The sequence below is a fragment of the Epinephelus fuscoguttatus genome, linkage group LG5 (genome assembly GCF_011397635.1).
Source record: "Epinephelus fuscoguttatus linkage group LG5, E.fuscoguttatus.final_Chr_v1".
Lineage (NCBI taxonomy): Eukaryota > Metazoa > Chordata > Actinopteri > Perciformes > Serranidae > Epinephelus > Epinephelus fuscoguttatus.
Window position 1 is genome coordinate 28810093 of NC_064756.1, and position 16009 is coordinate 28826101.

A 16009-nucleotide genomic window follows, 5' to 3' on the forward strand; every position below is an offset into this window, starting at 1 on the left:
GCCTGGTGACTCACCGGAAGTGCTTTCCTCCGCGTGCCTTATAAGAGAAGTTTACAACACATTACATAAGAACACACACACTTAAGGGAGACTCTTGACAGAGCAGGAACATTCAGCGGTGCCCAGAGCTGTAACTGTACCTACTGAATCATGGAGAGCAACACACAGAGCTCATCTGTTTCCTCATGGAGAGAATGTTCCGTCATACAGCGGATCCGCATGTTGGTCCCTGTTGGGTTCAAGGCAGAAATAATAGAGCTGTGTAAACTGGCCGGACCAGTGGTGAGTAACCTGTGGGCCAATTTTAAATATACTGTCTGTGTCTTATCATTGTTGATCTGAATGATTATCCAAATGAAATAGGTACATTTAATAACTGCACTGTTATTGGCGATTGTAGAATTTAGTGTGTGGGGTGGGCCAGGCTGAAATAATATAAGTTATAAATACATATGGAAGTCAATTTCTGAAAATAAATAGATAAATAATAATAATAATAATGACGATGACGACGATAATAATAATAATCATGATAATAAAAATAATGATAATAATGGTAATAATAATAATGATAATAAATCCTGTAAGTCATTCACAAGGAGACATTTATTTGAAATACTGATTTACCATGTCAATATAATCAATTAGTACCCTAAAATTTTATTTTATCAAAAATAATTTGTATCTTAAAATAATCAGTTAGTACCTCAAAATTATTGAGAAACTTGTAAATGTTAGGACCAGCCTAGGGGAACCAGTACATAACATGAAAAGATGCTCCCCTCTTTCCCCACTCCCAAGGACGACCAATGTCACACAGCTGCAGTCCAACAAAAGATAATTTATTTAACACTCAAAGAGAAAGGTAGAAATAAGCTTCAGGTTGGGCGTGGCCCAAAACAACAAACAAAACAATCTACTTTCCAAAACTAACTTACCTACCCAAAAGTAAAGAAAATGAAAATACAGGTCTCTCACCTGACTCCCTATAAATAAACAGGAGAAAAAGGATTAAACAAAAAGGGCTACCCACCAATACGGCTACCTGGACTGCACGACTGACTCAGATTTAACACAGTACAAGGAAGCATGGTGTAGTTGGGAGTAGGGCCAAGAGAAGAGGAACAAACTAGCGTTGTGTTGTTCGCGAACGAATCGTTCAAAAGAACGAATCTGTTGAGTGAACGTACTGAACTGAATCACCTCTGGAACTGATTCGTTCATTTCTCAGTTCAGTTGAGCTCAGCAGCGAGCGTGCAGGCCAGGAGTGGAACTGCCGATTCCGTCCATGGGAAACAATGAATCACTCGCGAGTCACGAGGCAGCCAGGGTGCAGGGAGGGACTGCCTACCCCTTAACGAATCACTCGGTGAACGACGTAACCCCGATCCCTGAGTGATTCAAATCATTTCTTCTCAGCGATACACTTTCATAGGGACCATTTCTCCAAGCGCCAAGAGTCAAGCCACAGGAACACAATCACACACCTCCCCATTGTTTTTTGTTTCTTTCTGGGCTTTTTGCCTTTAATTGACAGGACAGTGTGTGAAATGGGGAGACAGAGAGAGGATGGGGACTGACACGCAGCAATGGGTAGCAGGTCGGACTCAAACCCACGATGCCTTTGTACATGGGGCGCTGGCACTATCCACTTCGCTACTGACGCCCCACCTGCCCATTGTTTTAACCGACTTAGTTTCAAAATATACAAACTTAAAACATTAGGCTGGCCAGTAATGAGACTCACCAGTGCAGGGCAGACGTGTATCAGTTCAGTGAGTCGGACTACGCAGTACACAGTTAGGGCTCCTCCCGCCAAGCACTGAACGATTCGATGAACAAATCTTTTGAACGAATCTTTTGAACGAATCTTTTTTAATGAACTGATTCTAGTGATTCAGTAACATCTAAAGAACTGCTTCGCCCATCACTAGGAAGAACAGCTCAAGCAGCAGCTCCACCAATCTCCAACCACCAATCAGCAGCCAGCACCTGGAGAGAGAGAAACACACTAAGGGTGGCACCACCACCCTCAGGCAGGGAGGAACAGCAGAGCAGCAGAATCACAAATAAATGACCCAGGGTGATAACATAAAAAAGAAGAAAAAAAGTCAGTATTTCAAGATACTAAGAAACTTCAAATAATAACAAACTTGGCCAGTAGCTCAGTGGGTTTTCGCCCATCTAATCTAATAACGGCATGAAAAGAAAAAAAAATCTTAGACATTTATAAAAGTAATGAATTAGTATCTCAAAAAAAAAGAAAAAATATCTCAAGATAATAAGAAACTTTCTCAAAATAATGAGAAGTTTTCTCAAAAGATTTGTTGGTATCTCAAAATAACAATTAAGTATATCAACATAATGAGATTTTTTTTTCCTGAAAGTAGGGACTTTGTATCCTTTATCTTTTTTTAGATACTAAGTCATTATTTTGAGACATTAACTGCCTAAGACCTGAACTTTTGTTTGGTATGAATTTTTAATTTCTCCTATTTGGGATCAGTAGGACCTGATAAATATAAAAACCAAAACACTGTCAACAATAATGAAGTCCTGATGTCCTTCAGGGAGTTAATGATAAATTCCCAATGTCTTCAAATGAGCACTTCCCAATTAACAGCGTCTTAGCTTGTTACTGTTGCTAACATTGGTCAGATTTGAATGGTATATTAAACTACAAATGTTATTAATCTTAAATAAACATGTCTCACCGATGAGTTTGATCAGGTTTTGTACCTTGTCCACTTTTGGGTCGGGATCAGCTGCAGACTGACTTTGCAGAGATGGCTGCCATCTTGTTTTTAAATGGATTAGTGTATTGTGGTCTTGCTACCATTAGATGGCACAAAAAAGTGTCCACGAATGAGGACAATAGGTCTAAGTTAAGCAGAATAAAGTAAAAGGTCCAGTAAACCCAAAATGTAATGTCTCAGGAGGTTAAGACTTTTTTTCCGGGAAGTAGCACATTATTTAGGGATACCAAATCTTTATATTAACCATTATTTTTTAAGATAAGTCGGTGATTATTTGAGAAAAGATTCTTTATTTGTTGAGATACAAAGTCGTTATTCTGAGAAAGTTTCTCATTATTCAAATAATTATTTTAGGATACTTACTAATGTTTAAAAAGTTTCTTGTAATTCTGATGCACTTCTTCATTATTTTGAGAAAACTTCTGATTATTTAGAGATACCAAGTCTTTATTTTGAGAAAGTTGCTTTATTTTTTGGGATACAAAGTCATTTTTAGGAAAAATTCCAATTATGATAACATAAAGAATCCTGTTTTCCCCAGCCACTTTTCATTAATTGATATTTTTCTCATCAGATATTGGCCCAGTCCATGACTTTTGCAGTGAGTTTTGTCAGCACTGTGTTCTGTGGCCATCTGGGGAAGACAGAGCTGGCAGGGGTGTCTTTGGCTATAGCAGTAAGTACAGTAGAATAATGTTCTTACAGTGAAAGTAACAGAATCTAATCCACCAACGTTTGTGTTATATCCTCAGGTTATTAATGTTACAGGTGTATCTATTGGAGCTGGTTTGGCTTCAGCATGTGATACTCTGATTTCTCAGGTATGAGCCTTAGTCTGTCAATATATTACTATTTTTCATCATGTATGACAAGTATTGACAAATAAGAAAATGCTCTTTGGTTTTAGACCTTTGGGGGCCGCAACCTGCTGAGAGTCGGGGTCATTCTGCAGCGGGCGATCCTCATTTTGTTACTGGCATGTTTCCCCTGTTGGGCAATCCTTGCAAACACAGAGCTCATTCTGTTGGCTGTCAGACAGAATCCAGAGGTGGCCAGGTAAGCCGTGTCAAAACCCACAGATCATCTTCTGCTACATTCTTTCATTTACATGTGTTGTTACGAAGAATATGTACTTGTATCTTAGAGCATACTTCTTGTTGATATTGATTGAAAATCTCTCTCCAGGTTATCTCAGGTGTACGTAAATATCTTTATGCCTGCACTGCCTGTGAGTATTACAAATCTCTCAGTGTGAAACTCATCTTCCTTTTACAGTAAAAGCCTTGGTGTTTTCTGTGTGGGGTTCACTTGCTACACTTTGCCGAGTGCATGCTGGGATGAGGTGTTATGAGTAGGAATGAGCTGTTCCAAAAGATGATATATTGATATCTGTTGTGCAATTCAGGAATGTTTTTCTTCTTTTCTATCTAGGCTACATTCATGTTTTCATTACAAACAAGATATCTGCAAAACCAGGTGAGATCCTTTAATATTCAGCATTAAGTAACAGGACAGAGACATCATTTAGTTTGTGATTTGCTTCCTTTTTCTCTAAAAAAAAAAAGAATAGAAGTAAAACACTTTTGGTCAGACTATTATTTATTTATTTACAGCATCGGGTACAGAGGTATCATACGTGTTCTGTCTGTTGAAGTCAGGCTGACACATTGGTGGAAAACCCTGAAAGATCTCCTGTTGTCATCTCGGGGTTCTAACTTTGCCTGCTGTGTCTAATAAGAATAATATGCATCTCTTTCAGGGCATCATATGGCCACAGGTAATCACTGGCGTTGTGGTCAATCTTCTTAACGCTCTCATCAACTACATCTTGCTTTACGCATTAAAACTGGGAGTAGAGTAGGTATTGCCTAATCACTCTTTTAGTAATATCAGTATTGCTTTTATCACACGACCAGTCCCATGCAGCAAAATATTCTTTACAGAGGTTCTGCTGTCGCCAACACCCTCTCCCAGTTCTCCATGGTTGGGTTCCTCTATGCATATATCTGGTGGAAAGGTCTTCATAAGGCCACCTGGGGAGGTGAGTACCATATTTGCAGGAGGATAGAGATCCAGTCTATAACTGGAGGCTCCAATTGTTCCCCTAAAGCAGGTGTTAATTAGATTTTGTAGTGATGAAGAAAGTTCAGAGTGGGAGGACTGTGGTTTGAGAATTTAATAACGCTGTAAGCTCAGGAGAAACTTAATGTGTGGAGAGTTTAAACTCAGTTTTGAATAAGCAAATGCATGAGTAGTGCTCTCAGACTATTTAGATGTTCTGTTTTGATTATTTGACAGTTCATTTTAAAAAAGGCACTTACATGGTTTCAACGACAATGTACAGGCACAATTAAAAGAGCAGTAAGGATGACACAATAAGTCACAGGACTTATTTCAGCCCAGTTGCCTGAAGAAAATGTTTCCATTGTTTGTTTTGTAGTATATGAGCTGATTTTGTCATAGGGAGGTAGAAGGGATGGTGAATGGCGTCACAACAAGGCCAGATGCCTGTCAAGCTGCAGACCACTGTTCTAGACCAACAAACTAACAAACAAGTGATTTAATGAGTCATTGGATAGTTTCCAGCAGCTTTTTAGGCACCAAATATGGGTGTTTGTAGCAACTTGACGCTGTTTTTGTGGCAGGGATAGTGCCACGAAAAGAAGTTGTTTTTTACCCAGACATAGCAGCTTTTCATCCTGGGATTGTATCCCCAATTGCCAGGTATTTTAAGCCAAAACATGATCTTTTCCTAACCATAACCAAGTGGTCTTTGTGCCTAAAGCTAGCCACACGCCACCACAGCATTTTTTAAGTCAACTTTCAACGGATCTGCTACATATGGTAATAACATACAAATGTAAGACATCTGTGGTTTGCAGAAAAGCACAATGGCGATATTTGTTATGCCAATTTTTGTTTATTTCATTGTGGTCTTTGTTGTAGTTGGAGGTTGTAGAGGTGTGTGCATGGACATACCTGCACAGGGAGATAGTGCAATACAGCATTAGTAGCATATAGCGCACAAAAAACATCCATATACAAAAAATTATTCACATTGGGCTTTTTTTTTTTTTTTTGCGTGGACTGGTGGCTGGAGAGGTGCCAGTTCACCCCCCAACTGCTCAGGGTGCCTGTCCAAGGCAGTCCCCTCACTCTGACAGGGTCCTGTGCATGTGTGTGTCTTTCAGACCTGTGCGTTAATGACAAAAGAGTGAAGAAATTTAATTTCCCCTCAGGGGGATTAATAAAGTATATAAAATTAAAAATGAAATTAAATTACTGAGCATTATCCTGACAGCAAGCCAAAGAGGCTATTTAGCTATTTGTGATAAGCTATCTGGTTGGAAAACAAACATCTAATCATTTCTGTTAAAGGTGTTCAAGAAAACGTAACATCCATTTTCAGCGACAGACAACTGTTCATTCAAGGAATTCAAGAATTTCATAGTCGGTCTAGGTTTCAAAATAAATTATTAGCCTGAATGCAAATACCCGTCTGATCTGATATATTCCCAGGAGAGCTCCTTGGAGAAGGTACAAATCTGATTGTTGAGAAAAAGACACTGACATAATCTAACCATTTTTGTACATGTGAGTAATTAAATGTTCATTTTTTGTCCACACAGGCTGGTCTAAAGAGTGCATGCTGGACTGGGGCTCGTACCTCCGCTTGGCCATCCCCGGCATGGTCATGTTGTGTGTTGAGTGGTGGACGTATGAAGTTGGAGGATTTCTGGCAGGTAATGTCACGGGCCACTTTGGGGTTTCAAAAGCATCTTTGTAAAGTTGGTTTGAAATCTAAATGCTGTTTGTCACTGACAGGTCTGATCAGTGAGGTGGAGCTTGGAGCTCAAGCAGTTGTATACGAACTGGCAAATGTTGCATACATGGTAATCTTACCTCTACCAAACACTAAATATGTATCAAATTGTTATGGTTTGAAATAAATCACATATTTGTACATGCAGAGTAACAAAATGTTAGTATGGTATTTTTATTGTTTCAGTTCCCTATGGGTTTCAGTATAGCAGGCAATGTACGAGTTGGAAATGCCCTGGGAGCTGGAAACACAGAGGAAGCTAAGCTGTCTGCTAAACTGACAATGTTCTGCTCAGGTCTGTGTGCTCTTTAACACCATTTCTAAGCTATGTGTTAATATCATAACAAAATGACATTTGAAGTTAAGATGATTCTAGAATCACTGAATAAAGCAGTTTCACATTACAAATCAGTGTTTCTCTGCCGCTGTTTGGCTCATTAGAGACGGGCCGCTAGCCCAGCACCTGCTAATGTGTGCTAACTTTTTGTCTCTGATAATTTCACATCAAGACGTTCAGGAGGTTTTTACCAGAAGCTGAATTATTCGCAGAAATTTCTTCTGCTGCAAAACTAACCAACACAGTGATTTAAACCAGCAGAAACACTGAATAAAGCAGTTTCGCGTTTAAAAAGTTGTGTTTTTTCTACGCTCTTGTCTCGGAGAGGCTGCTAACTACAGTGGCTGCTAACAACACAAAAACATGAAAACACAAATGGCCATATCTACAGCCCAAGGGTGATTGCTCTGAGACAACAAGGGAGGCTGAACTTACCCTAAAATTTCATAGAAGAAATGGTCAAATATGCACTATTGAATTTACATTAAAATAAGAATTTACATTGCATTAAACGTGCGCTAGGACGGTTTAACATCAGGCTATGATGTTCAAACGTCGGCTGTTTTTCACCAGTTTTCAAACACAACCTCCACACATTCTCGTGTCAGCACAGTGAACGTTGAGCCTCCAAGCATTCCTATGAGACAGCACTGAGCAGGTTTTTTTCATGCAGCAAAGCGAGACGGTCATTGGATAAATGCCACAAAATCGTCACTTCCAGGGAGGCTCACCTTCCCTGGGACCTAATGGAGCGGTAGGTGGGAGAGGACGCTCGATGTATGCATGATGATTGGAGGAATTGTCTGAAAGGCTGAACCCCTTTGTGATTGACAGCGCTTTGGAAATACACACCGGCATCGTTGCAGTATTTCAAGCTCAGTCCCATGCGGATATTTGCGAGTGGAGTCTTCTGACAGAGTGCCATCCGGAGTGCCGTCCACAGTGTGGTTCTATGGCATGAGTGTGGTTGAAAAACGGCTTCAATTAAATGTTCCTTTTATAAGTTGCTGCCATGCTACAATATGACAAATTTTATGATGTATGCATGAATAACAAGTCATGGTAGCTTTACACATATACAAACAATTTGTATAAAGGGTAAATCCAAAATAGTGATGTCACTGTCAAAGCAGAGTGATATGGCGCAACCTTGTGGAATATTTACAATGAATCCAGATCAGACTTTAAAATCTAGTCCACACATGTCAAATGAGGTTATAATCAATATTTCAGAATAATTCAAACTCAGATATTGGTGGGATATCTAATTTTGTATTATTTTGTTCCAAATCTCACCCCATCATACCTCTCAGTAATTATTTCCAAGATAAAATGAGTTACCACCAGGCTGGCTTCTTAAAACTTAATAAATATAAAAATCAGTCAAATGAGCCAGTTTTTTGAACGGCTCTTTGAAAGGAACGGCTCACCAAGATCCGGCTCCCTTCAAAGAGCCATAAATCCCATCTCTATTGGTTTGTCTGGGTTTTTTTTGGCTATTGTAGAAACATAATGGTGCAAAATGGGGATCTCTGCGGACTAGGACCCATTCCATATGTAGATGTGTGTGTCCATTGCACACTACAGAATACACTTACTATATTCCATTTCTGCCAATACATCCCCCTAAAACGGAAACACCAGATCTTTAAACTAGAAAGTAAATCAAAAATAGTGGAGCTCAAAGTTGGTGACAGTTGGAACTTGCTAACTGTGACGAAAGATTCCAAAACAAGAAGTTATTTTACAAGGTTTTCTCTGTTTGATAAAAGACTTAAACTATTAATTGATTGTCAAAATAATTCATTCTCCATTGATTGACTAATCAGTTATCATCTAGGCCTAATTGTTTCAGCTCCAGTTTGGTCAGTTGTTGTTATATATTTCTAATTTCGAAATTACTGCTGAAGTAGCTTAGTTTTTACTGAGAAGAAACTGAATGATGCAACCAGTTGAAATAAAGTCTGTCACTCTTTACAACAGGGTCAGTCTCTATATGTTTGGCAGTTCTCATTGGGAGCCTGAAGGACCATATCTCTTATGTCTTTACATATGACGAGTGAGTATATCTTTAACATATGTTTTTTTTTATAACCAGAAGTGTATTTATTATCTTTGTTTAAAAAAAAAAGAAAAGAAAAACAGGGTGTGTTATGTTAACATTTGCTGAGTCACTGTCAAGTCTGCTTGTGATAGCTGCTCCCTTCAATGACCTTTCACCATGACGTCATTTGTTACCTAAACACAGTGAGCTTTGCTGACAGTATGTTGTTAATATTAACTTGAGGTGAATGTTGTGCTCTGCAGCGCTGTTGACAATGTTAATTTGTCTTCAGTCAGTAATACTAGGATAATATAATGTGTGTCACAGGGGTAAAATATAATACACATATCTCATGATTGTGTCATTTTCCACCTCCGTTACACTGTAAATTATGAGTCTCTCTTCTTTCAGAGAAATCAGGGAGAGGGCTGCAGATGTAATGGCTTTATATGCCCCATTCATGTTCCTAGATGCTACATCAGTAAGTATGTCTAAAATTACGCCCAAACATGGTCACATGACACACACACACGCATACAAGCATCAGCCCATTGCATTTGCAAAAATATACCAAGTGCTTTTTTGTCCAGTCTAACTGCCTCTTTACTGTGTTTGCGTTACTAGGCTGCTTCAGGAGGCATTATAAGAGGAGCAGGTAAACAGAGGATTGGAGCTGTTTGCTACTTTTTGGGATATTATGGTGTTGGTTTTCCCATTGGAGTGTCGCTGATGTTTGCAGCCAAATTAGGAATCAAGGGTAAGATGTACAGCATGTCTTGTAGATGCTCTTTTTTGCCATATTGATGCCTAACTAATTTAAATAAAAAATTTTAAGTTTTGTCCCTAGTGTCTGTTTTGAGCAAGAGATCCACCTGGGCATCAACATCTCTAAAGCTGAGACGTAAAACTCTTTATCTCCCTCAGGTCTGTGGATAGGCCTGTTTACCTGTGTGGCTCTTCAGTGCACATTCCTGATTACCTACCTTGTGAGAATGAACTGGAAAAAAGCTACAATCGAGGTTAGTATTCAGAGGTGAATCTTCCCATTCTGCATGGCCTAAGGCGACTTCTTTATGAATAAACGTTCACATATTGTTTTTCTTCCAGGCTCAAATCAGAGCGGGAGTGCGTGGGAGCTCCACAGACACAGGTAAGAGACATTGTTTAGAAACTAAAGCTTTTTTTTTTTTAACTAATATTTATTATTTATCAGAAATGCATTTACAGAACATTCGCAGGATTGAGGTTCAGGTCATTTTTGATCACAGGAGTAAAAGACTGACCACAAATGAGGATTTTCCTTCGTAGCAAATGCAAATATTGGCTCATTTTACTTGGATGACACTCATACAATCAATACCGGATACTTGTTTTATCTGAGTACTCAGCCTGGTCTCACTCCGAAGTCGTCGAAATCTGGCTCTTGGGCAGTGACTTGCACTCGGACACTGACAAAAAAAAGCTGTCCAACACGGCTGGTTGCTGTTATAGTTCAACAGCACTTGGCAGCGTCAGGGGAAAATGTGGCAGGACAAGAAGTAGGTTAACAAAAGTCCAAGTAGTGCAGGCGGGAGGGGCAGTGGATGGGTCCATAATTCCATAAGCATGGACTTTCACCCTGAAGAGTGCCGTTCGTGTCCCCTAAGATTATAAAGCCAAACCCTGTTCTTTTTTCCTAAACCTAACTACTTGCTACAAAAACGTCAATTGGCGATGCTGTACTGACATAGTGCCTTTATTTTGAAAGAGACAGTATGTAAACGGTACATTTCCTGTGAAAACGGAAATGTATTTTGAAAGAATACAATGCATGTAACAGGCCTAACTTGACACGGTGTTCCAGAACTTCAACAACCAATGCACCCAGGGTACCTTGCATGTCACATGTGGATGTGTGGAGTATTTTGCTCAACCCTAATTCCTACACATTAAAATTCTGGTCATCAATTGCTGTCATCTCTAGCAGCAGTAGTAGCCCCAGTAACTTTGAGTTACTAACAATAACATTAATTCTGGCTAACAAGCATTAGCGTAGGCTGTGTTGATATTAGCAAGCTAAGTTCTGGTTTCACTTGGGCTCTCTATTAATGCATATAACTAAACATAACCATAGTTTAATGTGAATAACTCTTTTTTTTTCAGAAATGTCAGATAGAAACTGTAATTCTAAAATAACAATATAATAATTTTCAGTGAAAACATTACAGTCATATTTTTATGTCCAGGTCCCCAACCTGATGATCACGGCCAAACAGACATCCAGGACCTAGTTGACACTGAGGCGGCAACAGCAGAAAGAACAGTGGGAGAGGAGGTCTCATATAGTACTCTGGTTCTGCGTAGGGGCCTTGCTCTGGCTGGCATGCTATTCATCCTGGCTGCTGGAATTATTATAAACCTACTTATCATGAACTTGGATACATGAACATGAGCAAAGTCTATTGTATTCAGTGAAATAATACTTTTGCCACTGGAACATGATGTGATGCAGACGTGCAGGAAAGGGTGTCAGAACATGAAGAACAAAGGCACACGTGCAGATAGGCACGAAAGTAGGCAGAGCACAGAGAGTGAAATGGTGTATGATCAATCAATTAATCCACTGAAGCCAAATATTACTGTCAAACATTAAGTTGCAAGATTTTTCCAGTGAATCTGCCAATGTATGGCTCACAACCACACTCTGTTAAAGAGAATGAGTCAAACTGAAGACAGCCTTTGTATTTAACACATTAAACAGAAGCATTGTGGTTTTGGACTCTCAAGGTCAATCTGACTCTTCCTTTGGGACCAGTGCAGTGGAGAGAATCTGATCAGGCGTATATGTCGTATTGATCCAGTCCAAAGTAAAATTGGTCTCTGACGACAGGGTCTTTGGCAAGGGCACAAGGAAGTGTACACTTGCTCCCACAGCCAGAAGAGCAACTGCAGCAAACATAGTGAGGCCTCGCCTGAGGATCAGCTGGGTTATGGAGAGACGGCCTCCCTTCACATGCTGGACTGCATGTCCATCCTGTGTCTCTCTGTTCCCATCATGGCACTCTGTGTAGCCATCCACTGACTTGGGAGAGAGATGTTGCCCATTACTTTATTTTGTTGAGTCATATGGAGATCAAGCAGTGTCAAACTCAGTCAAAATGCAAAAGCTTTACACAGAAATATGAATGTCAATTGATTAAAATACCTTTAGATCAGCAGGCCACTTACATTTCCATTACTGGCTGTCTGATCAGCGGTGTTGTCAGCTGTAGCATCTGACTGGGCAGCTGTGCTCAGTAATGTCATGGGAGTGGTTTTCTGTGCTCGGTTTACAGCCTGCAAACAAATACAAACAAAAACCAAGTAAAGTGCACTCAGTAGAGCGTGCATCTCCGCCAGGCGGTTGCCCTGGCTGGTCGTGGCCACTCTAGACAATTCTTATAATTCAAACAGATGCACCATTTAACTATTTTGCCTGCTTACTTACTTATGTACTTACTTATAGTAAAAGTACAAATTTCAAGTCTACATTATACAGGCAGGCAAAACACTCCACTTATGAAATGCTCCTAGTGTGATATGATGCTGTACACAGCAGCGGCCAGTGTAACTTTCCATTCTGACTCCCTTACAGTGAAAATGGCGTCAAAGTTAACAGAAAATAGGGATGGCAGTTTTTGAGCCATGACGAAGGCAAAGATGTGGCCTCCGACAGATGGTAAGGTTTTTTGTTGTTAGCCAAGCTGATTTCTGGAAAACATGTGGTCCCCACCAGCCAGTTAAGAGGATTGAGGAGTCAGATGTCAATGACGTCTGGCGGAGATAATAAGCAACTTCCAATTTTTTTTTAAATATTTTTGCATGCAACAAATAGCTTTAAAAAAATACAGTTTATATCAGAAAGTCCAAATTCTGAGGTCCTGCTCAGCGTACCTCCTCTGTCATTCTCTCCCAGTTCAGCTTGAAGATGACAATGATGTAGAAGGTGGATTGTAAAATGACACAAACAAGCAGTCCCAGCCAAAAACCTATGGCGAGAGACAATATAGTTATGTAAGTGCACTGCAGGATTCATTTGAAAAAAATCTATTTGGAAAAGAAAAAAAAAGTTCATTTCATGTTATTACCTAAAATTCTCAGTTTTGCAACAAACATTAAAGTAACGCTCAGTGGAAGTCCTATGCAGTAGTATCCAATGAAATTGCCCACAGCTGGTATCTTTTGTTTGCCTGTGCCCAAGAAGATGCCTGTAGACGCACACTAGAATGCAGAGAGACAAATCTCTGATTATTACACAGTTTTAGCCCACTGGCCACCATGTGCCAACTTCTACTGTAGATACTTCAACATCTGCCGTGCTAGGTAAATGAATAAATGAAACTGTTGGACTCACCACAAGGGCTTCAAAGAACTGAAGGAAACAGTAAGTATTCATCAAGTGTGCGACCAGACCTATGATCTTCCTGAAATAAGGTTTTATGATTAACATGTATTCTTATTTTTCTAGGCAAATCTTTGTATGTAGCAAAAGCACTTTTTTTTTTTTTTTTTACTTCTATTAGTTCTTGAAATGTGAGTGTGACTGCAGAGACTCACTCATCAGAGGTGAAGATGAAACCAATCACTGATTTAGTAGAGCCGAGTACAAGACCTTCCAAAACTGCAAAGCTACCTGGAAAAGAGGAGGTGGGAAATGTTGAAGAAATCAAACATCAAAAGCTGATTTGTTAATATAACAAGTGAACATGTTTATAACTGACCTGCAAGAGTGACTGACATCTTGGTGGTGAGAAGCGCCCTGGCAGTGTCTCCTGCACCGAGAGCGTTACCCACTCTGGCACACGCCGCAGCTTGAATACCGAGGGGGAACTATGGATTCATCGTTTTGCAAAAAAAAAAAGAAAAAATACATTAAAAGAAGTATGATCAGAGATAGAGCAGTTTCTCCTGAGAGTATTTAAAAGCTACTGTAAACCATCACTTTAACTGGTGAAAGTTATTTTTCATTTGCTTATCCTCTTAGTGGGTCACGCGGGGGCTGGAGGTGATCCCAGCTGGCATTGTGCGAGAGGCGGGGAACACACTGGACAGGTCGCCAAACTATCACAGGGCTGACACATAGAGACAGACAACCATTCACACTCACATTCACACCTACGGCCAATTTAGAGTCACCAATTAACCTGACTAACATGTCTTTGGACTGTGGGAGGAAGCCAGAAAACAACAAAGAACATGCCAGCGTGCTGCCCTAGTTGATTTTTAACTAATCTAAATCTGAGAAATGTTTGGAGAACACTTTAAATGTGGGAATGTAATGCTGTGACTTGTAGTTAGTACCATGTAGGTTATGAATACCACCATCATCACAACATGTTGGGCTGCCAGCTCATCTTCACTCAGTATTCCTGATCATTAGAGACAGAGAAGAATAGTCATGACTCAGAGTTTGTATCTGGTTTGTGAAAATGAAATGTCTTACCAGTAGAGCTGCAATGATTGATCGATTAGTTGTCAGCTAAAGCCCCAACCTCGCTTGAACACTGTGGGGGTACACACACATACATAAACGTCCCGAACACAGAGAGTAAGAAGAAAATATGGGGAAAATACTCTGATTCCAGTGTCTCAAATGTGAGTATTTTCTGTTTGTTTAGTATTTATTTTTTATCTTTGGGTTGTGGACAAAACATGACATTTGAGGATGTCATCTTGGGCTTTGGGAAAGACTGAATTTTTCACTGTTTTCTGATATTTTGTAGAATAAACAACTAATCACTTAATAGGAAAATAATCATTGGTTGCAGCCCTACTTACCAGTATATAGTACTTGAATTACCTGCAAAAAATCCCCCAAACTCATAAATCCACCACTCAAAGCACTTCATCAATGTACTGGGAATGGCTAGTTTCATGTAGGAGCCCCACTCCTGCAGTGATTCTACAGACCAGCCTGCAGGGGGAGAGAGAAACTTATTTTTGTAAAAATGTGATGGATGAACAAAGTGGACCATAAGATCACAAGATCACCACAAATGTTGCCTCACCTCCCCATGTTGTGACATGGAGTTTCCTCCACCAGATGTAAGCAAACAGAAAGCCACAGATGTAAATGTGAGACAACGCGTTGGCTGCTGCAGATCCACTGTATGCACACAGACATGCTGACATCAGTGCATGCAATAGTTTTAATCAGATTCAGAAATCTCTATAGTGCATGTGCGAATACACCTACCTAACACCAAGATCCAGCCAGTATAGAAAGATGTAGTTTGTCACTATGTTCGCTATGTTTGCCATGGCAGCAGCATACATTTGTGGCAGTATTATACCCTGAGTACAAAAACATGGGCAATGTGATTACTACTACTCATACCTTTCTCCTCAGAAATGATATTACAATATTGTTCAATAAGATTCACAACATTTGTATACACTGAAATAAGATACAGGACGGCACCAACTCAAAGCACGGGACTTGGGTTTACGACAAATATGCACCTGGTTTTGCAGGTAAGACACCTGGAGACGTTGCAGAAGCATTACCTACAGAGACAGTTGAATTTAATAAGGTGTTTATAAATATTTAGCAGCTCACTGAGCAGAAAAACAAAATAACTATAGAAAACAACAGAAAAACATGTTGAATTTTCATTGAAAGGTGAGAGAAAAGGTATGACTCACTGGTACTGCAGGAAGGAAGCATGTGATATACTGCTGGGCTATTCTGAAATCAAGACAATGTATTCGATTTAAATTAAGGACAAGCAAGCACTTATCAGTTCAAGGTAAAATACACTGATCAACGTCATCCAACCTTATTTATTTTTATGGCCACTCAGAAGCAGGATGTGGGAAAGATTTACTTATTAAAGGCTCTCTAAGTCTTCCTAAGCTTGAAAAGTTTTTGTCACATACAGCAAACATCTCCTCACGATCCGCTAGCTACATATCCTCTGAATATGCTGTGAAAAAGTTTGGTCTCTGTAGGCAGCCCAGGCTCCGCAAATGGCCAACAGAGAATTGTTTTCCAACTCTGCAGCCCTAGAGAGCTTTTTTGCCTTATTTTA

General features: G+C 39.8%; 1 protein-coding gene across 1 annotated transcript; it reads left to right on the forward strand.

The window, feature by feature from the left end:
• The first annotated feature begins 78 nt into the window (after nucleotides 1-78).
• On the forward strand, nucleotides 79-11718 carry slc47a3 (solute carrier family 47 member 3). The gene is made up of 17 exons (XM_049577174.1): nucleotides 79-282; nucleotides 3331-3432; nucleotides 3509-3577; nucleotides 3664-3812; nucleotides 3942-3984; nucleotides 4188-4232; nucleotides 4516-4613; nucleotides 4700-4797; nucleotides 6386-6499; nucleotides 6582-6649; nucleotides 6766-6874; nucleotides 8900-8975; nucleotides 9372-9441; nucleotides 9585-9717; nucleotides 9885-9979; nucleotides 10068-10110; nucleotides 11186-11718. The coding sequence occupies exons 1-17, from the start codon at nucleotides 151-153 to the stop codon at nucleotides 11383-11385; spliced, it is 1644 nt and encodes a 547-aa protein (XP_049433131.1). The 5' UTR covers nucleotides 79-150; the 3' UTR covers nucleotides 11386-11718.
• The last annotated feature ends 4291 nt before the right edge of the window (nucleotides 11719-16009 follow it).